At 41.0% G+C, this 24,235-nt stretch overlaps 1 protein-coding gene across 2 annotated transcripts in view; it reads right to left on the bottom strand.

The window, feature by feature from the left end:
* Positions 1 to 289: 289 nt before the first annotated feature.
* itprid2 (ITPR interacting domain containing 2) overlaps positions 290 to 24,235 on the bottom strand; it is a 41,931-nt gene continuing 17,985 nt past the window's right edge. For both annotated transcript variants that reach the window (XM_020633933.3, XM_065962135.1), the window contains 16 exons: positions 22,896 to 22,935; positions 22,676 to 22,768; positions 21,986 to 22,133; positions 20,942 to 21,002; positions 13,958 to 14,065; positions 13,123 to 13,480; positions 12,341 to 12,497; positions 11,296 to 11,347; positions 10,158 to 10,240; positions 7,291 to 9,108; positions 6,955 to 7,014; positions 6,523 to 6,647; positions 6,310 to 6,415; positions 5,157 to 5,222; positions 4,698 to 5,051; positions 290 to 3,557 (listed from right to left, as the gene is read on the bottom strand). In XM_020633933.3, the coding sequence (XP_020489589.2) occupies positions 3,450 to 3,557; positions 4,698 to 5,051; positions 5,157 to 5,222; positions 6,310 to 6,415; positions 6,523 to 6,647; positions 6,955 to 7,014; positions 7,291 to 9,108; positions 10,158 to 10,240; positions 11,296 to 11,347; positions 12,341 to 12,497; positions 13,123 to 13,480; positions 13,958 to 14,065; positions 20,942 to 21,002; positions 21,986 to 22,133; positions 22,676 to 22,768; positions 22,896 to 22,935 (3,737 nt within the window). In that variant the 3' untranslated portion in view covers positions 290 to 3,449. The remainder of the gene's footprint in view (positions 3,558 to 4,697; positions 5,052 to 5,156; positions 5,223 to 6,309; positions 6,416 to 6,522; positions 6,648 to 6,954; positions 7,015 to 7,290; positions 9,109 to 10,157; positions 10,241 to 11,295; positions 11,348 to 12,340; positions 12,498 to 13,122; positions 13,481 to 13,957; positions 14,066 to 20,941; positions 21,003 to 21,985; positions 22,134 to 22,675; positions 22,769 to 22,895; positions 22,936 to 24,235) is intronic.

Below are 24,235 nucleotides of genomic sequence, written 5' to 3'. Positions count from 1 at the left end.
TTTGATTAAATTAGATTTTGAGCATCTTCTGGTTTGCGGACTCAGTCTTCCGTTTGTTTTCGTATTTCTGTCCGGCATCCAGTACTTATTAATTTGGATCTTCGTGCTGTTAAATATTTTTTCCCACATTTAAACACATTAATATGTTTATTTAGGTAATTTTGGTGAACTTAACTTCATGTACACAACAGTCCTCATTTGCAATACCAATTAGCTGCTTCCTGAAAGTAGGCTAAGTCAGAACACACAAACACACACGCACACTAAAAAGACAGGCAGCACTCGTCTGTACTGAAAATAAATACATCTTTATTACTCTCATCTCTACAGTGATCCCTCCCCTTCATCCGGCTGTAAAGACATCAATACAAAATACATATCAATATTAATAGACACATGGATAGAAATTAATACACCAACAGACAGTGAAGTGAAATTAGAAGTTGGTCAGGGATTCTTGATCAGTAAAAAAAGAAAACATTTAAAAAATAAAAAGCACATTCAGCCTCACAGTGAGTGTTGGTCCAGCATAGCAGAGCTTTTGAGCAATCAAAGACAATAAAAAAATCTACAAACACAAAGTCAAGAATCCAGTGGAGAGAATCAAAACTTAAAGGTTCAAATCAGAATGTTTTAGAGCACTCACATGATTGACTTGAGCTGTGACTGAAAGCTCAGAATTATTCATAAGGAAACCATTGAGCGTCGGTTCTCGTCACTGTAAACTTTCCCCAAAGATGAAGAACATCCACAAAACAATTTAAAAAATTCAAAATATTTTCCTAGAGTTACGCTTTCTGTAGCAAAATTCAAATTCAATTGTAAGTCTGTGTGGGAATTTACAGTATCAATGAGGAAGTACAAAAAAAAAAAAAAAAAGAGGTAAATTCTAAAAATGTTCGTCTTGATTGACAGGTCTCTCTGCCAATCACACTCAGCTATTTGGGGTGCTTGTTTTAACTCAGTTTCTCCCTAGTTGAAAGACTTTCTGTCTTTAGTTGATTATTTATCTGGAAACCTATGACAGACAACACATACATCGAAAAACACAACACTTAATGCCAAAGAAAACATGACCTGGAATTTCTGAAATCTAATCAATTCATCTGTTACCCATCAGTGTTTTAAGATATTTTTCTCCCAGTAAAACCTTCAGGGTAATATCTGATCAGATACAGAAAGTGGGTTGAAGTGTTGCAGGAAGACCGATCTTATCTGAAATGTAAGAAGTGGTTTAATTTGTTAACAATAGTCCCAGTTATCAGCATAAACGTTCATATTATTGCACACAGACAGTGTAAGCTAAGATGCTAATGCAGCCAACATTTTAGCCACGACTGCCCACTACCCCTTACGCTCTTTAAGCTCCTCCCTCTGACATGTCATAACATCATCATCAACATTATCATCACTGTCGCCATGACAACTTACCGCGTAACCTTTGATTTACTAAGCCTGACATTCATTGTACCTTGTGACATCACACACTAACATCATGACCTGCTCATGTTCAACCAGGATAAAGCAAACACTGTGAGTGTTAAAGGAACAGTACAACAATCGTGAGCTCCTTTAAGTCAGGCAATTAGCCTAGCTTAGCACAAAGAATGTAAACAGGGGGGGACCTGCTAGCATAGTTGAACCACAAATAAATATAACACTGATTATTTGTAATGAATTGACTTCTTTCTGAAATCTGCTCAAATCTCAAGAACATCTGCTTGGACATCTGCTTGGACGGGTTGTTAAAACATTTTACAATCTCATTTCAAAATGTTTTAAAAATGAATCATAACCTAAATACGTTTTCGTAGTTCTAATTACGATGCAGTTTTCTAATGAAAAACGTTAAAATTGGTAGACTTCGGTGCAAATGAGGCGAAAATGATCAGAAGCTGGATGACAATGACGATGACAATGATGATGAAGGAATGTTGACAGTTGAAGGATTATAATCCCTTATTAGCATACCTGGAAGCCCGCTTTGAACCTTTCAAAATAAGGTGAAATGTGCATGGCATGAGTAACTTCCAGAGGTGAAAACTCAGTTTGATCCTCAGCAGACTCGTATTGAAGGATAAGGAATGTAACCTCTTAATCAAAGGCATTAGAGCACTTTTTTTAAAGATAATTAAGACAATAAAGGTGTGTTACTGGTCCACTCTGTGATGCTCTAAAAACACGTTAAAGGTTCACTACAGCCACGTTACACATATTTCTTTCATATTTTTCTTATTTCATTATGACGTTAGTTGTCTCTGAGAGTTCTGTCTTCATCCCAATACAACAGTGGAGAACAGAGAGATTTAACATGCAGCATTAAAGCATCCAAATAACAGTTAATGTCATAGATGTTTGTTTTTTCATGACATGAAATTCTATTTTGCCAGCACTTGGCAATAAAAGGCAATGAATTCTGAATGTACTTCTCGAAAAATCATCGTTAATGCAGAGGCCACATCAGCACAAAGAGCTTCTTAATGAATATGGATTAACAGGGAATAATGCAGAACGTATTGATACTACTTACTGTTCGCTCTAGTACAGCTTCATCAGTCAATCTGAAAGCTGCTGCTTCAAAATGTAACCATATAGTCACAAGAAGCACTGAGTATCTGTTAGCCTGGAGAGCTTCAGATCATTAAAAATGTGTCTATAGAAGAAAATGTGTTTACTGGTTTAGCATTGCAACACTCGATCAGTTTGAGGCTCCACACAATCAATCAAAACCCAAGAAACAAAAATCTGTGTTCAAGTTCTCGACAGATTTTCTCACATGTTATCTTTCGTTGTTGTAAGTAGCTACATTTAAATCCACGTATTGAAGTGAAGACTGAATTCTACACAGACAGAAATTCTGATATTTACAAACGGCTGATAATATATTACTATTATTGTTACAGTGCTGGTCTAAACTCAGACTGGGATTAGATGTAAAAAAATGAAAACAGAAGAGGACATCCACAGGAGAAGAACTAGTAGCGGTGGTCCTGTTAGAGTACTGTTAGCAGTAGTACATGTAGTACGTGCAGTACTTGTGGCAGTGGTTGTTGTTTAAGGCTTTGCTTTGATCAAAACAGGTTGAAAAAAAATGAAACAGGGTGTGAGGAAAGGACAAAACATTATTGCTAGTGGTTCCACCGGGACACTTTTCCCAGCATGCATCAAACCACCACACTGGAACAAACCCCAAGTCCTTGTTGCGAAGCGTCCATGTCGCCCCTCTGGGTCCTGTCCGTCACAGGTGTGGTGGGCGGGGTTTTTCTCACATGTAGGTGATGTGTTCATTTCATCATCAGTGTTACAGACATACAGTGTTACTGACACGTAGTGTTCCACACAGACAGTGTTACTCAGCTATACAGTGTTGCACACAAGACAGTGTTGCTGCTCAGGCTGTGGTTACTAAGGCTGAGGGTGAAAGGCGCTGTGCTCCGATGTTGCCATGGCTACAATTGTTGTTGCGTGGCAGGCAGGGGCGATCGTTGTGGCGAAACAGCAGCCATTAGCTCGCTGAATATTTCTCTCCGGACCTCCTTCGCCACACTCTCTCTGATCTAGAAAAAAACATTGGGGAAAGAAAACGGTCAATCATAATCTCTCATCTGGAGTACTGCAATGGAGTCCAGTCTGGGGTAACCAGCAAAGCCCTGGACAGGCTCCAATATGTTCAAAACTCTGCTGCCTCACCGGCACCAAGCCCAAGCAGCATATCATACAAACCCTCATCTACCTCCACTGGCTCCCAATTGAATCCCAAATCAAATACAAATGACTCCTCCTCAATTAAAAATCCCTCCTCTCCATGATCTCTCTGACCTCCTACACCCACACACCACATCCCGAAACCTCCGGTCCTCAGACAATGGCCTTCTTTCTATATCACACACCTGACTCACCACACGTATGGAGACAGGGCCTTTAGTGTCACAGCCCCCACCCTCCGTAACGCCCTCCCCTCAGACCTCCGGAATGACCATCTTTTCACTTGTTTAAAAACATGTCTGGGGCGCTGGTGGCGCGGTGGTTAGAGCGCGCGCGCCCCATGTATGGAGGCTGCAGTCCTCCATGCGGGCGGCCCGTGTTCGAATCCGACCTGTGGCTCCTTCACCGCATTCATCCCTACTTTCTTTCTCCCTGATTTCCGACTATCCACCGTCCTATCCCTCCAATAAAAGGCACAAAAATGCCCAAAAATAAATCTTACAAAAATAAAATAAATAAAAAACTTCTGAAACAGCATCCGTTCTCCATAGTCTACAAATTCCCATTACTCTGCCTCTCCATGGGACTCTAATCCTTTGTTACCTGTCTCAGTCTTTATGCGTTAATGGTTTGGTCCCTCCACTATGTAAAGCCTCCTTGGGTCCCTTGAAAGGCGCTATATAAATTCAATCTATTATTATTACTATTAATATTATCAAACTGTAGAGAGGAAGACTTGAAACTAGTGACTGAGACAATAAAACAGGAGAAAGTTTACAGAGGTATTCAATCAAGTGATAAGTGTTGTCATTTTCTTAGAGACCTCTTTGTGCTAACTCTTAACTCTCCCCCTGCTGGCCATCAGAGAGAATGCAGGTTTTCAGGAACTTGTGCTTTGTCATCAATCTTGAAACAAAGAGCCTTCATCCATTTCTTGTATACAGTCTAGGTTTGTGAAGAAGAAATGTTTATTTGCGCTGATGGAGTGCTACCTCTCTAATGAGCTGCTGAAGGTTCTCCACTCTTAGGCCTCCTGCTGCGCCTTCCTCCTCTTGAGCTTCTTCTCCTCCTCCTCCTCCTCCTCCTCCTCCTCCTCCGATCCCTCTGTTCCTCTCCAGCTCATCGTCCTCTTCCTCCTCAGCGTGTGCGTTGGGACGAGGAGGGGGGACAGGGGTTATGCTTATCGATGCTCTGTACATGCCTTGAGACTGCTCGTGATCTCCTCCACCTCCTCGAGCCGGACTGGATGATCTGGATGATCTGGAGGAGGGGTGAGGGGAGGGTGTGTGACCACCGTAGCTGAGCTCTGATTGGAGGTAAAGCTGCTCTCTGAGGAGGTCTGACACCTGGACAGGCAGGAGAATAGACAGGAAAAGGTTGTGTATTTAGTTAACTTTTGCTTTGTTAGCAATATAAACAACAAGTGTGTGTGTTTCTGTGTGTGTGTTTACCGGCTCCATTGCTCTCAGCGCAGAGGCAGTGGACAGACTCTCCACACTGGTGTCTCTATGAAGACCCTGAAGAACAAAGCAGGACTGAAAACATTACAACACAATCATATTTATCATATTTATATTTAATCATGTTTAGCACCAATACACCAAGTCAAATTCCTTGTATGTGTAAATGTACTTAAATGGCAATAAAACCCGATTCTGATTCTGATATCACGTCAACATAAATACATTTCTGCCCAAATATATCAACAAACCCGAACATGTTGTGAGTAATATTCAATAGCTAGCTTGTTTAATTTATTCACCGTGTTGTATCTTTTGTGTGTATAGCCTTCAGCATACCCCAAGTCTATACATACCCAGTATTTGTGCAGTCATTTTTTGTGTATTTACCCTGTATTGTGTATACCCTGCATTTGTCTGTGATAATGTGATCAGTATTTACCATGTTATGTTTGTATTCTGTGTGTACACCCCGAGTTGTGAATGTATTATGTGTGTTTGTGTTGTCCGTGCATTGTGTATATACAGTACCTTGTATAATGTATGTATTTAATGTTTACTGACCCCGGTTGTGTATGTATTACGTGTGTATAGGACATGTGTTGTGTATATAATGTGTATATACCCTTTGTTGTATTATGTATTTTGTGTTTTTATACTGTTTTTTGGTGTAATGGTGTAGTGCATGTTTCTGTCCTATGTTGTTTGTGTCCATTGTGTGTATACCATATAAAACAGTGTGTTGTGTCCTTTTTTTGGTGTATATACTCTGTATTGTGTATATATTTTGTGTACATACCTGTGTTTTGTCTGTTTTGCTATTTTTGTGTGAATACAGACCCTTCTTTGATGTATTTATTTTGTGTGTATACCCCCGTTTGGTATGTTTATATGTATATATTAATATTATCAGTATTTTGTGTGTATATACCCAGTGTTAAGTATGTATTTTTTGTTTACGTACCTGCGTTTTGTATGTAGTTGCATGTATACAACCTCTGTCTTGTTATTTTGGCGTCTAGACCCTGTTGTGTGTATTTATTTTGTGTGCATACCCCGTTTGGTATTTATATATGCTCTTCGTATTGTATGTATTTTGTGTGTATATAACATGTTTGTTGTATGTAGTTTTTAGTGTCTATACCCCATGCTGTGTCAGCTCCATCAGTCTGTCCTCCAGCTGTTGCTCCAGCTCCTGTAGTTCCTCTCTTACAGCCGACCTCAGAGACTGAAGCTGCTCCACCTCCAGCCTGCAAATACGCGCACAAACACCCACCAGGCTTGTTCAATATCATAGCATTAAACATTGCCGACCATGTGACTTTGTAACATTCATGCGTTTGCTGTTATGACTCACCTGTCAGCAGGGCTCAGGTGTTTGTACACAAGAGCCTGCTGTCGGGTGATTAACAGCTCCAGGTCCATCATTTGACTGCGGAACACATTCAGACTTCGCCTCTTCTGCTGAAATTCAGCCAAAGACTGAGGATAGAGAGTCACACGTGAAACACACCTTTGATTGGACTGATAATGACAACAGTGGTTTCATTGCTTACTGGAAACACATACACGTCAGAGAGGAAACTTAGCGTGTGTAAATAAAAGCTTATGCAAAGCTAGTATGTAAGCGTATTTGACCACTTTGAATACACAAGGACGGGATATTTGTAGCAGTGAAGCACATTAAGGGAATCTTTGTTTTTTGTATTTTCAAAATCTATACATGGTAAATTTAAATAGGAAGATATCAACAGGTGGAAAATGAAGTAGTGGAGAGGGATGACGGTACCTGATTGCTGGATGGAGCTGCTCTGTGATCAATAAATGCGTCTGGAGTGTCTGCTCGGTTCTGGATAGAGAGGACAGTCGTGTCAGGACAGAAACTGGCACAAAACAAGTTGACCAAGGATCATTCTTCACTAACAAGAGGTGACTATTTCCATCACCATGGATGTTCTCACTTGGTATAAAACCCTCAACCACAATGGTTTCTTATCTAGCTTGTTTGATTGTCCAAAGACCCAAGTTTGCCCCCATTGGGCCAATTTTTAAGTTGGACTCCAAAATAAACATGATGCTACCATAGTTACATTAGTTTAAGAGACTGGGACTGGACAGCACCCACCTGGCTCAGACTCTGTACTGTTCCTCTGATGTCGTGCAGAACTCTCCTGAGCTGCATCTCAGTGCTGGAAGGAGCAGGAGGAGCAAGCCCCGGATGGAGGCCGATGTTTGACGCTAGGCCTGGGAAGAGGCCTGGAGTGGGAGGAGCTAATCCTGGGTGGAAATTGTGTTCTGGACTAAACGGCGGACAAAGGGGGGTCGTGTAGGGGAATCCCAGGTGCGGGTTCACGTTGTACCCATGGTAACCGAGGTAGGATGAGGCATACGGCGAGCCTTGCGGACTTGAATAGTAAGGTGAGGGATGAGTGTAGGGATGATTGTAGCCGTGGTGGTGCATCGCAGGATTTGTTGGATGCAGGTTGCCTAAGCTGGTGTGGTGAGGAGCCAAGGAAGCCAGCGGATGATGCAAGTTGGAGAGGCTGGCGTGCTGGGGGAATGGTGGAGTTGATGGTCGTTGGAGATTGGTAAACCTAGAATTATGGAGCAAGGACTGGTTGTGGTTGTGAAGGAGGTTTGGGAGGCTGTTGTATGGATGAAGAGGGGTGGGGTACTGCTGATGGGGGTTTAGAGTAAAGGGATATGGGTTAGGGTTGAGGCTAGGACTATTGTTTGTGCTTGGGTTTAAGTACTGAGCAGTTGGATTGGGATTATGGCTGGGGTAAGGGAACATCGTCTGCCCTGGATTCGAAGTTTGCTGGTTTTGGTTAGAGCTCAAGTTCTGCTGGAACTGGCCCGGCTGCTGTCCATTTAAGGAAAGATCAGGAACGCTCTGGGTGGTCCAGGAATGGTCTTGGCCTCCTGGCGACCAATCGGGAGGAGGGCTGGAGCTCTGCAGGGAATAGGACGACTGCATTAGGTAGCGCGGGATGGATCTGGGTGGAAAGGGGGTTTCAGAGGGAAGCCTCGCTGGTTGTTTTTTAGAGTCGGACGATGAGGCAGGGTTAATGATCAGAGTAGACTGACCATTTGTTTGTCCTTCTTCTTCTACCTCCACCGCTTCGTCTTCCTTGTCCTCTCCGTCCTCTTGGGTGTATTTGAAGGAGTACCTTGGCTGGGTGCAGGATGCCTTGCCTCGACCAAACTGGATCCTGACGGAAGACACAATCTTGGAGGGTGACAGAAGCGATGAAGGTAGGGAGGCCGACCTCTGAAGGGGGAAGCCCCTTCCGCGCCCTCGTCCTCGCCCTAGGGATTGGGACCAATCTCCAAAGTTAGGGCTTCCGTCCTGCCCTGCCCTGCTTAGTTGGTGCTCTTTGGCTCGGTTCAGAGCACAGAGGACTGGAGAGGGTGGAGGAGGAGGGAAAATTAAACCAGAATCATCCAAGAAAGCCTGCTCTTCTAAGGGCGCACCACCCACTTCCTCTGTGGGTGGTTCTGTATCTGTGGTTGTAACTTTCTGGTTCTGACTGTGTTGTGGTTCTGATGCCGGCTGATTCTGGACATCTTCTAATTCTGGTTGTGATTCTTGTTCTGCAGCGGATATACTCTCCTTATGTAGTTCAGATTCTGGATCAATCTGGTCCCCATTCTGGACTTGCTCCTCTTCCTGGTTCTCATCATGCTGCTGCCCCGTTAGACTCTTGGGGAGCTGGTGAGCCGAGTACTGTGGAATCTCTTCTGAACTCCCATCATGCTCGTCTTCTTCCCTGGAACTATTCCTCCCATCAACCTCGGCCACAGCAGCACCATCAGCCCCTTCCTCTTTGCCATCTGGCAGAATGAAGGCAGGGTAGTCCAGTGCGAGGGGCGTGGCCACATCTTGTGAAGGGTGTGATGTCACAGTGGTCTCGCTGTCACAGCTGTCACTACTCTCCTGCACCTAATTACAATTAATAACCAATTAATTATCATTAAAAGAAGAAGAACTCTGACCACTTAACACACATAATGGGATTATTTGCTAAATGTTTTTACATTACCAAAAAAAAAAGCAGAAATTTAGTAGACAACAGCTGCTATGATCACAATTATTTGATTTTGTTTGGTTGTTACCATCAATGTGTAAGCAGCATTTTACTGCTGCAGCTACTAGAGGGGTCAAGCTGGTTTTAACCATAGACTGTATAAAACATTGAAGTAGTGTTAGTGATGCAACCCATTGATTTCTGAAGACTCAGGCATTACAAATCTCAGTGAGGGGATCCCAGTGTAGGAAAGCTGACTAACTGACTTCTGGCTAATCTAGAAGTAGTCAACGAGGTGGAGTAACTTAAGTTGTTTCCTGTTGCCTTCTTGAGAATAACAAACATATTAGAAATATCCTGTTTTATTTGAGTTTCATATTTCTTCTTCTCTTAGTCTCTTAGACTCAAAGTCTGGTGGTAAAAGAAGTTGCTGTAATCTGCAGCTGGTATTAGCTGGTCTTTGCTACCATGTGGTTTTACTCTTCATAGATACAACCAAAGATGTGGCCTTTAACTCAAACTACTTTAACTCATTCAAATGTGGAAACAATTAGAAATGTAAAAATAGACTCCTACTTAAGAGACAAGCCTTACTTCAAGAAACTCTGTTGTGTAATGTATGTTACATCACTGTGCGCTCCCCAGTCTGATGTGTATCTTAAGGATTTTACGAGTCTGACCTTTCTTCCATCAGACATATGGGGATGTGCAGCAGTCAAAGATGTTCTGCATTTGCCAACTGCCCTACATGGTTTTATTACACTCCATAAAATAATTGACTTCTAGTTCACTTGTGATTTATGTGCAGGATGTTTCGTGTGTTTCTCCTCTGGGTGAGATAAGGCTCTGAGTGGAATCATATGGGTGAGTTTTGTACTATTTAAAGGTCAGAGTTGATGACTTAAAGTTACTCATGGGTGGTGAAGTCTTAAAACAAGCAAACAAAACACAAAAAGAAACCGACCTTGAGGTAGCTGTTGGAATCGGCTGAGGGCTCCTCTGCAAACCCACTGCTGTCTGACTGCTGACTGACTGTCCTCAACAGGTCTGAAAGAAGATAAGAGATATTAAACATAAGGATTATTCCTGCAGTATCTCCACTGTCCAGCTGATGGCAGAGTAGAATGAGTTGTTTTGAGAAAAAAGCAGAGACATAAACAGACAGGACAGTCTGTCCTCACTGGCTGAGCTCAGACACACAGGAAACCATTTTTATTGCAGTCAGAAACAGGCTGCATATATGAAATCATGTAAGCACTGGACACTATACGATAAAACTACAGAACTATCAACAGATACTCAATAGAGATTCTTGATTTTTTTAGGGCAGAAAGTAGGAAGACAGACGCTAAAGTCAAAGAGTACTTCGACTTTTTTAAAAACAAAAGACGCTATTTTCATCTTTGGCAAACTTTAAAACTGTTTGTTTTTGACTCAGGAAAATGCTATAATGCCCATACATACATTATGAGCCTTTTTATGAATGCACTTTTTTATTCAAGCGGCATAAAATACTCTTTAGACTTTTATAGAAAAGATACACAATGGGTCAATGTATCCTGTACTATATGTGTAAAAATGTCAGTGATGCATTAAGAAAGCATACATAAGTAGCTGAAAGAAACAAATGTGCCTGGGGTGGTACATATTGAGAGGAAACAATTCACAGGAGTATTCATTATTTTGCAGAATCACAGCAATGAAGAGAACATGTGAGAGCCATGCTCATTTTGCAGCAGTTTGGTAAGGTACCAAAACAACTTGTTGAGGTTTAAGAAAAGATAACAGTCAAGGCTAAAACAAAATGTCAACATTGACCTTCGGTTTCGGCACATCAAATAGAAACAACTTTCTGGCAGACAGCCCCGAAGGCAAACTTTTCCCGTATGCTGACAGTGGTGGGGGAGGAAAAGACGACTAGTAAAACAACATAAATGTAAACAATGCAGATTTCAAAAAGAGTAAACAACAAAAAAAACAGAGGGGGGGAAGTGGTTAAGGATCTGCATCAAACGCAACACTTGGATGTCAAACACATAACAAAAATAGTAAAGACAGAGTTTAGAGTAAGAAGCTGAAATCAGAGGTTAAGAAAAACTCACCGCTGCCTCTGGAAGTTCTCGATGGCAGAGCGTCATCTTCGTTGCTCTGAATCTGAAAGACAAAAAAACAAACAGTCTAAAAAAAAGAAATAGGAGAAACTGCTGAGAATCATCATATTCCCTTTAAAAAAGACATTTTGGAAACAGGTCAGTCCAAAACCTCAACTCCTTAACTTACAGGAAATGTATGCAGACGTACAGGGTTAGTATGCTGGTACGACTACTGCATGCCATGAACAGGAAGGTGTGCAATTAGACCGCCAAAGAATTAAACATCACCACCCTCACCAGTCGCCACCATCAATATTAGTCAGTTAAACTAAGTATAAGTGTTCTTACTTAATGTTTATTGTTGGCCCACAATGCTGGTTAAATGTTGTGTCTAAGCTGCAACACACCCACCCACCACTAGATGGTGCTGTAGCTCTCTCCTCACTCTACAGCCAAATGTAAACCAGCATAGTGAATAGATGGCATCTCTTAGGAGCAGCGCAGGTCAACTGGCATATAACCACTCGACCGGAGCAATGCGTCACCAGTTTTAAGCACCAGCATGTTGACAACTACCAAAGGCTGGTGTTGCTAGCACTCCCAATTTTAGCCACAATTAGAAATCCAATTTGACATGGTTTGCCTGTAGAGTAATGCACATTGCAAAGTGTCCCACATTTCAGAAGCATTTAAAATAGCCGGCAATTCAGTTATTGAAGAATGTGGTGAACTGTTTCAATTAAATAGGCTACACGCAATTAGATTTTGGAGAGTGTGCAGCCGTGTTGAATAAATTGTGCTAATTTTGACAGTTTTCTGAGTGTTTTCTTACCTCTAGACTTCTGCTTAATTTCTTTTAAAATAAGTTACCAAGGAGCATTCCTAGTTGTTAGCTTATTAATTATGGCAATATTAATGAATAAAGCCGATTAGTAAGACTGTATTCTATCTGTATTCAAAGCCAAATCCTGTCTACAGAAAAACACTGTTGTTCAGTCCTGACACTGCCAAAAACAAGTGAGGAACCACATAGAAACCCAGGATTGCATTGTACCTCCTCCATGTCGAAAGAGTCAGCGTTTTCATTGCGGAGTTGAGCAAGCTGGGGTGGGGCCAGGGAGGGCGGTGCTTTCTCTGGGGTTGACGTCAAGTTCTCCTCGTTCTCTGGTTGGCGCTTATCAGCAACCGGTCCTGAGCGGCTCTGTTCAGGACTGATGGGAGAAGAGATGATAGGGTAAATCCAGACACCATTCAATTTACATTCATTTCTTATTATATAACAAGGAGACAAATTGACCCGCCTCCGTTATATTGCAGAGTTCCATTTGATTGAATTTTGACAAGTGGAATTCAGAAGCTCTCTGATGTCCAGCCAACTTGAAGGGGCCGAAGAGATTTACCAAATGAATTTAATATTGTGTGTTTGTGTTCCGCCTTATATCTGCAGAGTAAAATAAATCACCAACAGAGAAGAGAGCTTATGTTCTTTCTGTGGAGAGTGTGTTGACGACAGCAGAAACTAATAAAATGCTGTGTAATACATAACACTGCTTTTGAAAGTATGCTAGCTGTGTATATGGTTGAAACACGGCCCACACTGTTTCCTTTCCTTTAATGTAGCCGCTATACATCGAAACATTCAACCAGATAGGTGGCGCCATGAGCTAGCTGTGGCAGGGTTTTTGGTAGTTTTATTTTATTACTGGATACATATCAGTAACTATAAATAATCTCCATGGGGAACAAACCAGTTCCATCCTCTGTACTTTTATCATGTTAAATTGCTTTGCCCCAATTTAAGAAAATAAATTAAAATCATTTCATATGAAGCAATACCCGTCGTCTGTCTCTCCATCCCCGTTTGTTTCCTCAGTAACCGTTGCCAGGGAGCAGCTATCCTTCTTGCGGTTGTGCTTCTGGTTGATTGTGTCACCCTGGTGGTCGGGGTCAGTACCGCACCCGTCCTGTTCTGGATCCATATGTGCGTGACCGTTGGTGTTGGTGACAGAGGCGGGTTGTCCGTTCTGCTGTGTTTGCTGCTCAGGCGTTTGTGCCTCAGCTGATTCCGAGGAGGCGGCGTGCAGGTTATGTCTCGTGAGGGTTTTCTTCAGTAGTTTGGCCATGTTCCGAGCCGAGTTGGTCTTCTTCAGTGGAGGCGGAGTCTTATCCTCTGAGCCTCCTTCTTCCCCTTCTCCTGATGCAAGATGAAAGAGTTGAATAATCACGTTATATTCTTCCATGGTGAAGAGGAAACTTCAATACATGTATGTAACCAAACTGCCAATACATTTCTCAGAAAAGTGTTGACAAAGACCAGTTAAGGTGCAAAAATCAGCAAAGAAATAAGATGCACCATTTTGTCCACAGGGGGCGCCAAATTTGATGCAAATTGAAAGTTAGGCAATGAAGTTTCAATATTTCAATATCTTAAAATAAAGTTTAAAGTGACCTCAAGTAGGTAGAAAAAACTAAATATGACTAAATATGACTACAATTGACACTGACCTTTATGACCTTTACCAGAAATATATTTAACACTATAAACAACCAATATCCATCATATTTACTCCAAGATATTTATTCTGATGAATTAGTCAAAGGCTTTCTGCACGTCTTGGGGTCTATATAAAAAAAAAACTCTCCAGCACTGATGCTTGTTGTTGTGCGTTACCTTGGTCCCTGGAGCTGATGCGCTGGACAGGCTGACCAGACACCTGACTGTAGAGCTGGAAGAACTCGTTGGCTACTGTAGTCAAGACCTCGATCTGACGGAAACGGCCTGAAGGAAACAAACATCAAACAAAAATAAAAGTTACAAAGTGCTTCGCAGAGCCAACATGGTGTGGGGAAAAGACCACGGGAATACAAAACAAACTTGTTCTGGTAGAGAAATGCTCATATAACCCTTAGAAAAATAGCACTAATTTGTATTTTCTTAAAGTAAAAAAAAACGTTTCTTCACCGCCTTGAACAGATTATTTTTAGCCATGGTGAGTTAGCGAAAACACGTTGAACAAAAAAGATACATCTGCAGTTAAAACCAGGAATTCACTTCAAAAGCATTTTGAAAAAAGCAAAATTTAACGTAGAAGGTTTGAAAATGCTCAACTTTACTTTTTATTGTGAAAACTGTCTGTGAGTACATCAGAGAGTCTGAACATTTCTATAAACGGCAGCGAGGCAGTGTCTTATCTCTGCTGCTTGGATGTTTCCGGCTGTCTCTGTGCTTGTATTAAAAGCCCCTCAAACAAAACATCCAAATTACAAGGTCACTTAGTCTCATTTTTAACCTTATGAGGAAGAAGAAGGTCTTAAAACCAGAATCACATCTATCACTAAGGCTCCAGTGCATTTTTCCAAATCGTAATAGGAAGCTTCTAGAAATGGTGTAAGCACCTTCAAACAAGAGAAAAGCCAAGTCATCAATTCATTCACTTGTACTTATTATAGTGTCCTTACAAAACGTTTTTGGAGTGACTTTTTTGCAGTGTAAGTGAGATTATGGGATGTTTCATAGTGCCATATTAAAACCGACAACAGAACAAAAAAACGTAACTGACACTAACAAAAGCGGCAGTAGCTCAGTCTGTAGAGACTTGGGTTGGGAACCAGAGGGTCGCCCGTTCAAGTCCCGGAGCGGACCAAATATGGAAGTTGGTCTGGTAGCTAGATCACTGATCACTTCCTGAGCACTGCCGAGGTGCCCTTGAGCAAGGCACCAAACCCCCTCCCCACCACCAGCTCAGCAGCACCCGCTGTGGGCAGCTTTGTCACTCTGACATCTCTCCATCAGTGCATGTCCATAGGATGTGCACACAAACAGACATTTCCCCTTGCGGGGATCAATAAAGTAAATCTTAAGCATCAGTTCATTTTCAATAAATGGGAGAGTTTGATTTAAACCCACACGGACTGTAAAGACCTGAAGGATCATTTTAATGGTAAGTTAAATTTGTGTTTTCTTTAGCAAAAGGGGCGGGACTTGAATTCCTAAAATGCTACCAGCTAGATCCTTTCTGAGCATGTCCTGGCTCCTAATAACGACGCCAGTGCAATATGTCATCACCCATCACAGGAGGTATTTTGGCTTCACTTTTGTACAACAGGAGGAGGCGGAGATGAGTTGTTCATCTTTTTGTCTTTAAACCAACAGGATTAAGTGTAACACTGCGTTATTATGAATAACAATAAAGCATTGTTTTTAGATAAAAATCCATGATTACTATCTAGAGTGGTCACACATATTCACAAGAATAAGTTTGGGTTTCAATATCTACAAAAGAATAAAGCTTCAAGTTGGCACTTGACTTTTCTTCTTCTGTGGTTGTGTAAGTCGAGCTGTCGGTCTCGACTTTTACAGAATGATGACTTGAGTACGTTCCTTCCTTCCGCAATAATCCCTCCACCCCTCCCCTCTTCTCCTCCATCTCTCTACCCCTCTCTGTCTAAATACTTGTCAGTCTGTTATGAAACACAGACTTCTGTCTTTTGTCCGTCACGCTGTAAACCCCTTATAACTCGCTCTGATGTCATCACATAAAAAGCAGCGGAGGCCAGCTCTTTCAAATTACATTGGTGTGTCTTCGGAGGGATTCTCTTTCTAATTTTATGTTAAATGGAAAAAATGTCTTCTGTCTTTATTTTTGCTATCTGACATAGTGAACTTTTGTAGAAACACTGGCGGACACAATCGTGACAGAAAAGTGTAAATCTAGGTATTTGAGACGAACAGACTGGAAAAAAGGAGGATTCAAGTGAAAGCAAACATAACAATGATCCCAAATCAGATCATAACTTGGGATATATAAAGAATGAAAGTATGCACTTTGAGGCTACCTTAGGATGGAAATGAGTTCATCTTCACAGTAAAATGTACTTTCTAAAAAGCTTACAATACGATCAAAACAGCACAGCTACACCCAACAAATCTGACATCATGTCTACAACAAGCTCATAATTAAAAAAATAGAAGGTTTTTTTTTTTAAATTAAGGGAAACTTATGGTGAGTTGAGGTGAGGTAAAAGGTGCAAGTTGCATGTTGGTTAATTCGAAGAAAAAAGACAACAACAAAAAAACAGGAAATTATAGTGAGTCAGAGTTGGAGCAACAGCAGCGATGACACGCAAATCTCAAGGAGGCTATTTGGTTTCTTTTAAACTTAAAATCTAACTGCCACAAATGGATCAAAAAGTACACCATATCTCTGTGATTCTCTATCAAATCCAACAAAACAGAATGCGTATGCATATTGCAAGATTGAGTGTGACATAAACTCCACATTTCATTCTATCCACCTGCAAATCAGATGGTAAATCAGATGGTAAATTAGATGGTCATTATACTGCAGAACTAGCCTGAAAATCAGTAGGTTAAGTCCTCCACTGACAGTTTTCTGTACACATGTGGATGAACTACAAAAGGTCCATCTAACGGCTTACTTTTATCATTCTAACTCGTTAGTAGAGCTTGCTACATGTTGAGCCTTTGAGCTTCTTTTAGCTCCTACGTTGACATGAATTTACGAGTTGTTTACATAGTAAACAAATGATCGTGCCTGAGCTCCAAACCTGTCAGACACACAGTTCAGTCAGTCACATCTGGATACGACTGCAGAATATGAACCTCTTATTACGGCAGCAGTGTGTGTCATGTCAGTGATACAGTATGTATATGTGTGTGTGTGTGTGTGTGTGTGTGAGTGTGTGTTTCCTGCTGACTGCTGACTCTGCACAAATGTTCATTCTGAGGATCCTAATACAGGAAGTGAGGAATAAGAGAAAACGACACGTACTCCCTCTTTTCATCCCTAGAGAATCTTTCTAATGGTGAGAACAGAGCTTATGTAACAAACAACAACACACACACACGCACACACACACACACACACACATGCACACACACATGCACACACACATGCACACACACATGCACACACACATGCACACACACATGCACACAAATACATGTGTCTGGGATCCAGGGAACCGATGGAGCAGTATGAGAATGTTCTGGAAAAGAAAAAAAGCTTCCAGGAACAACAAACCCACTAAAAAGTGTTAAAGGAGCAGGTCACGTTTAAAAAAAAAGAACGCTCTGATCATGACTGATCTTTTATCAGGTTGGTTAGCAGTTTTAAGACAAACATTCTCACATCAGGATCTAATGAACAAATCAGATCTTTTTTTTTCCCCATGTAAGATACAAGCACAGCTAAGTTTTCTGCTGTCAATTCCAACAACAATGAACGCAGTGTCAGGATAAGAGCTCTGTGAGCAGTTTAAGTCTTTGCAGAGGCATGCAGGGGCCTCCTTTCTTTTTCATTTAAGTCTGTTTAATGGTGATATCTAGTACTCACAGACACACACAATCAAGTTTTGGTGAAACAAGGGACATCACAGTTTCAAAACCTCCTGCATGAAACTGATGCAGGAACAAAGACCGTCCATTCTATAATTCAACACCTGGAGGCTAACAAGAAGCTCAGCAGTAATGTAGCCGTATGTCCAGGTCTAACGTCTCACTGTGGACCAATTTTGTTTTATTCTACAAATCACCGGCCCAATGACCCAACAAATAAGGTCAAAAACCTTCACTCAGCCTTCATTTGAAATCATGAGAATAAAGGTTAGAGCTTTATTTCAGGTTTATTTGTTTTATTTGGACAGGACAGTTGATAGAGTAGGACATCAGGGAGAGAAAGTAGGGAATGACAAACTTGACCTGAACTTGGGCCGCTTACTTGGGGGACTATAGCCTCCGTACATGGGTGGGGACCTAACCATCGGGCCAGGGGTTCCTAAACTTTTCAGCTCGTGAGCCCGAAACAATAACGGTGCTAGCAACTGGGGACCCCCATTTTCCCTGTGGGTGGTAAAAACATTTAATGGTGCGCACAGCCGGCCACACTATTGCTAAAACAGGTAATATTATTTTTGTTATTTATTGTAAGAAACGCTAGAAGCAGAAAACCTGTAATCTCTTGAACTACGTTTTTGTATATTCTTCACAATAATGGATAACATATGGTATTTTAGATTTTTATGGATTTGGAAGGAATCTTGTGACCCCCCCCCCCCCCCTCAGTGTCTCACGACCCCCACTTTGGGAACCACTGAATTAGGCCACCAGCACCCGGATACAAGTTCTTGAAGTGGAAAAACTTTGACAAATCCTTTATTGAGTAATATTAATCTTCTTGTTGTTGAAACAAGGCAGTCCAAAAAGTAGTTCTCTGATGTTTTGTGAGTCTACTTAAGTTGTTTTTTTAATGCTGTACGTTCCATAAAATCATTTTTGATGACACATTTTTGTCAAAATTGTACGTCTTAATCGGCTTTTAGCATCCATTAGTATCCACAAGGGCTACTGGAAAACCTGAAATATGTTTCCAGGTTGTTGACTTTATATGTTTAAGCAACCACACCTGATACTGGGATGTGTTTCTTTGTGTGGCTTGACATTGGTTGCCTGTGATCACTTTGACCTGCGTTTTAGCAAACATGTGACCAGTTTCCCAACAAAAAGCCGTAGCGTGAAGGACTGGCGGACGTGCTGGAGAGTTATATGAGTTTGTGTCTGTGATCACATGCCAAGCATTGACCAATATTTACACAGGGAAGCTAATTAAAGGCAGCTCTCTAAAACAGGTCGGGGGTCAGCTGATCATGATACTGTGTTATACAACATTAATGGTGACCAGTAAGAATAGTTCAGTCATGTGTTTCACTGGTTTATAATAGAATGATATGATAACAGATGAGTAACTGGCCTTTCAAAATGTGTGTCAATACAATAATTATTCATGATTAAACATAACATCACAGTGGAGTCTCATCGCATAAACATGAAACAGGCTAATAATTATGTAAGAAAAACAAAGATTATTTGAACTAAATTATAGAAGATTTATTTATTTTGTTGAATACTTAGATTTAAATTAGATTTTTCTGTGTTAAAAAAAAGATTCCTGAACCCAAAATGATCCACTTTGTTAAGAATGCAAATAATTTAGCATTATGTAATAATCTCCTATGATAAGGGAAGCATCAGAAAAAGCTTTTGAACAAGAGAAAGAAACTAGTCGGGACAGGTGTAAGATCATTAAAGTCAAACATGTATCTGACAGGCCTTTAAAAACTAGCAGGCTTCAGCTTAATACTTGTAATAACTGATATCAAATGAAGTGAAGAGACAAACTGGAAATTGGACAAACAGACAAGAAGGCAGCCAGCAGAAGATCCATAAGATTTAAAAAAAACCAGTGCATAATCGCCAATACAAGAAGTCTGTCCAACAGAACTCCATTAATAACTTGGGGGAAAAAAAAGAGCAGTGATACAATTTATAGTCAAACACAATGATTACAGAAGGTTTGTGTTGAAAAGTAAATACTCAGGACACTCTGCTAAACAACACTTTCGTTTACCTCAAACAAACTGGGACCAGTGATGAGTTTTTAAACTGGTCAAACAGCAAACAAAAGTCCAATTTCCAGTTTTTAGTTCAACGGACTCAAAAATACTTCTAGCTATGGAGTGATTCATCTTCTCATACTTCGAGGATCTTTGGATAAAAAATGTTTACAGCACAAACTGTGCTGTTAAACTGTCAAGGAAAAGAGGAGAACCTGCCGTGTGTGTGTGTGTGTGTGTGTGTGTGTGTGTGTGTGTGTGTGTGTGTGTGTGTGTGTGTGTGTGTGTGTGTGTGTGTGTGTGTGGCCGTGTGTGTGGCCGCGTTCGCATATGTGTGTATGTGTGTATGTGTGTGTGTGTTTGTATGTTCAATTAGGAGGCCAGTACCTTCATCCAAACAGAAGTCTGAAAACAAAAAGAGGCCAGGATGACAGCAGAACAGGTCTCCGTGTGTGTGTGTGTGTGTGTGTGTGTGTGTGTGTGTGTGTGTGTGTGTGTGTGTGTGTGTGTGTGTGTGTGTGTGTGTGTGTGTGTGTCTGGGACAAACAGATCTTTGTCCTGGCTGGATGTGTTGTCCAGGCAGTTGGCACAACGGCTAAAAGAGCTGGAGGACCCCACTAAACACCATAAAAGTACCGGGAACAGGACACAGACACACACACACACAGACACCCCCCCACACACCCACACACACACACAAACACACACACACACACACACACACACACTCTCTCTCTTTGAGCTTCACTTCCTCTGCTAACAGTTTCAGACCGTGAACCTTTTAGCTCCTCTCTGCTAACATGGTTAACCGCCAATCAGCAGCAGTGAGTTGTTGCCTCATCTGAACCGACTACAGTACAACACATGGCCTCCTTTACACTGTGTTTAAAACGTGTCGAGTCACAGGTGGACAGCTGAATAGAAAAATAAGTAAGTAAAAGGCAACCAAGACACATTCTGATCCAATCTCTACAACCAATAGCCCAGATTGTCAGTGACACATCGGACTAAGGTAATTTGTGTCCTACAAGGTTGTTACGTCATCACCACCAGCTGGCAGTTGCTTTTGTTTTGTTTTTTATTCTGTTTTTCTAGTTCTGCGTTAGGCAAATGATTTTTTCCTGCCTTGCACACACCTGATAGACACTGTCTTTGGATCGTCAAAACCCACTCTTAAAGCAAGTACAGTTATTAACACTAAAAGACATGATGGAGAAATGTAGGTGATAAACCCGGTACTTACTAGTCAGAGCATAGTTGGGGTTCTCCACTTCCATACGCTGCATTTGAGCTCCCAGGTAGACCTGCAGGTGGACAACAGGAAGTGACGTCATTATAAAACAAGTGATTGTTGCTGTAAGGCAGTTAGCACGATAACACTACATGTCAAAGACTTAAAGAAGGAATGACAAAAATGTTCATGATCTCCTTGAAAATAATTATTTCATGCTACGTGAAGGTCAAAGTCTTCATTTATCTACTGAAAAATCTCAACATCCACTTGATGGTTTTTCACAGAATTATAAAAAGCCATGAATCAATACACTGTTCATTTAACACCATCATCAGAAAAAAAAAAATGACTGTGGTTTCTGACCAAATTTCCGCAAATTAAATAGTTCTTAAGTGCCAATAAATTAAATTTAGCATGCCAAATTCATTCACTAGAGGGAACATGCTAACAAAATCCCAGCTTAACATCCATTTGTGATCACTGTCATTAGGGGTGGAAACAGGGTTAGGTAGCACCAATACAGGACTGGGAGTCAAAGAAGGTTCAATACATCAGTATGTTTGCTACCCATTGATTATAACAGGCTTTGAAAATATGCCAGATTAGTTCTAACTAAACTTTTTGTACCCAGTTTTATCACACAGCTGTCATACCTGGACGGCCTGCTAGAACAACCCCCCTCCCCACCGGATTGTTGATGGATGGTTTGCCTCCCCCCACCCCCTTGCTCCCTATCCCTCTTCCTGCATCTTATCCCATCTCTCCCTCGATCCCTTTCCAAGTCCGGCGCAGTCTAGGCCTGTGAAGGCTGTTTCGTCATGAGCCGGGGATCCGGCCGAAGATTTCTGCCTTTTAATAAGGCAGTTTTTTCTTACCACTGTAACTTTTGCTGCTTTGCTAAAGTGCTCATGATGGATAGGCCGGATCTTTGTAACATAACAATGAGTAAGGTCTTTTTACCTGCTTTTTGTAAAGTGTCTCGAGATAACACTTGTTATGAGTTGACGCTATACAAATAAAAATTGATTGATTGATTGATTGATTGATTGATACCTTGATGTCGATGCCTCGTGCTGTAGAAGAGCTGTTGAAGAACCTGGAGGGAACCTTTGCGCCTAGATCGGGTTCTTCTCGACCAAAACCAAGATTTAAGAGGATCTCCTCAGGGTCCTCCTCGTACAGGTCCAGAAGCTCTGACACACTGTGAACACACACACACACACACACGCGCACACACACACACACACACACACACACACACACACACACACACACACACACACACACACACACACACACACACACACACACACACACACACACACACACACACACACACACACACACACACACACACACACACACACACACACACACACACACACACACACACACACAGATATTTAGTCAGTCAGTCATTCAGCCATCGTTTGGTCCATTAGCTGGTGAGTAAGGGCGCAATCAAACTAGGCAAAATTGTCCCAATAGTGAGGTGTTTTTTTATTATTATTAAGTTAGTGTAATGTCATGTGTTGGTAATTGTTCTGGCTCAGTGTCTTAGGAGACAATACTCTGCCCTGCCCAGCTCCTGAACAGCCCCAACAAAAGGTATTTTAAGAGGTCTGAAGTTTACAAACTGTCCCCTATGTCCCTACCCCTAAATATCTGAAACCAACTACCTAACTACCTGCATTCAGCTGAAACCTCCGGAGGTTTCAACCAATACTGAGGAGGCGAACTGACCTGGACACAGTGCTGCTTTTTCCTGATCCTGTGGAGTTCATACTTCCTTTTTCTTTAAACTGACTCCTCTTCTGATCCGCCACAAGACCAAAGCTACACACACAAACATTAAAAACAAACATATAATAAAAAGCATTAACACACAAAAAAAGAGGAGAAACTGAATTATGAACCAGATGGAACTTAGTAAACTGAATGAGGAAATTAAAAGTGAACTCACCAGGATTCAGTTTTAGTGCTACTGGACTGAAGATGGTTAGCTGCAGAGGGAAAAAAAGTAAACAGAGATGACTTAGATAGCCATAAATATGTAATTAAAAACAATCTGTAAATCAGAGTGAAGGGGTTGTTCATATATAAGTCTTTAAGAAATTCCATCAATGCACGTAAAATATCATGAAAATGTGATCATTAGTTTCCCCAGAGGCCAAGCTAACTTATCTGATTACTTCTTCTGAAAGTTATTCAAGAATCACACTGAACGGGCTAACAAAGCCCCGCCCCCAAACAGACATTTTCCAATCACAGCTTAGCAACTGAAACCCGGCAGACTTGGTTTGGCGAGTTTTAACATTTCTAAAAGACAAAACAAAAGAGCAAAAGTGTGAGGGTATAAACTTTGTTTTACAAAAAACTAATTGTAAACTCTTTGTCGTATTCAGCGAAAAGCTGACATTAGCAACCTAGCTCAGATTTCTATTAAGGAGATATTCACAACAAGAGTTTCCACAGCCTGTGTTTCCCCCCTGATTGGATGCTATCTAAGAAAGTAAGGAAGCTTAAGTTAGCAACTTTGCCAAGCTCTTGATAGGATTTTAAGGAAGTTTCAATTCCAGCTAAACCAGCTAATGTTATGTTAGCCAAAAACATAAAAAAAAAAATTCTGCTTGTAACAAACAGTGTTTGAAAATATGGAAAATGGTTTAAGCTAAGCAACAAAACCTACTCCATGAGGGACTTTTATATTATTTTGTTTCTTATAATACTGTTGCTACTAAATTATTAGCTATATGCTGAACGCAAAATAAATGCAATTCCTCAATTTCAATGTTATTGTGCTTGGACCATCGACTGAAAATGAAGCTAGCTAACATGTTTCCTGGGACATTCAGTATTTCCCTGTCTTTTGGTTATTTGTCATTTACTGTAAGTCTCCAAAAATATACAATACTGAAAACATTAGTTTGCCAGATACAGCCGGTTTATAACAATAAAAGTAGCTAGCTAGCTAGTCGATAAAGACAAGTCATCCTTTCCACAGGATTGTATGATATATTGTATAACAAATCTAAAGGTTATTTTCCAGCTGACATTGCAAAATAATGAAGGCAGTTGGATCTTTCAAATGCAGCTTGAATGAAAAATTCATATATAAAGCATTTCAGGGGGAAGAGAACTGCCTGCAAATTTGTGGATAATAGAAGGCTGAAGGTCGGTCATTTCAAGATGCTGAGCCAGTGTAAAAGGTATTTAGTGAATTACTGATATTGCTCTTAACATAAATCTATTAAATATGTGTTTTTGATGGATCAGAATAAGAGGATTTATAGGGACTATAAG

The sequence above is a fragment of the Labrus bergylta genome, chromosome 13 (assembly GCF_963930695.1).
Source record: "Labrus bergylta chromosome 13, fLabBer1.1, whole genome shotgun sequence".
NCBI classification, from domain to species: Eukaryota; Metazoa; Chordata; class Actinopteri; order Labriformes; family Labridae; genus Labrus; species Labrus bergylta.
This window is presented reverse-complemented; position numbering and strand designations above follow the sequence as displayed.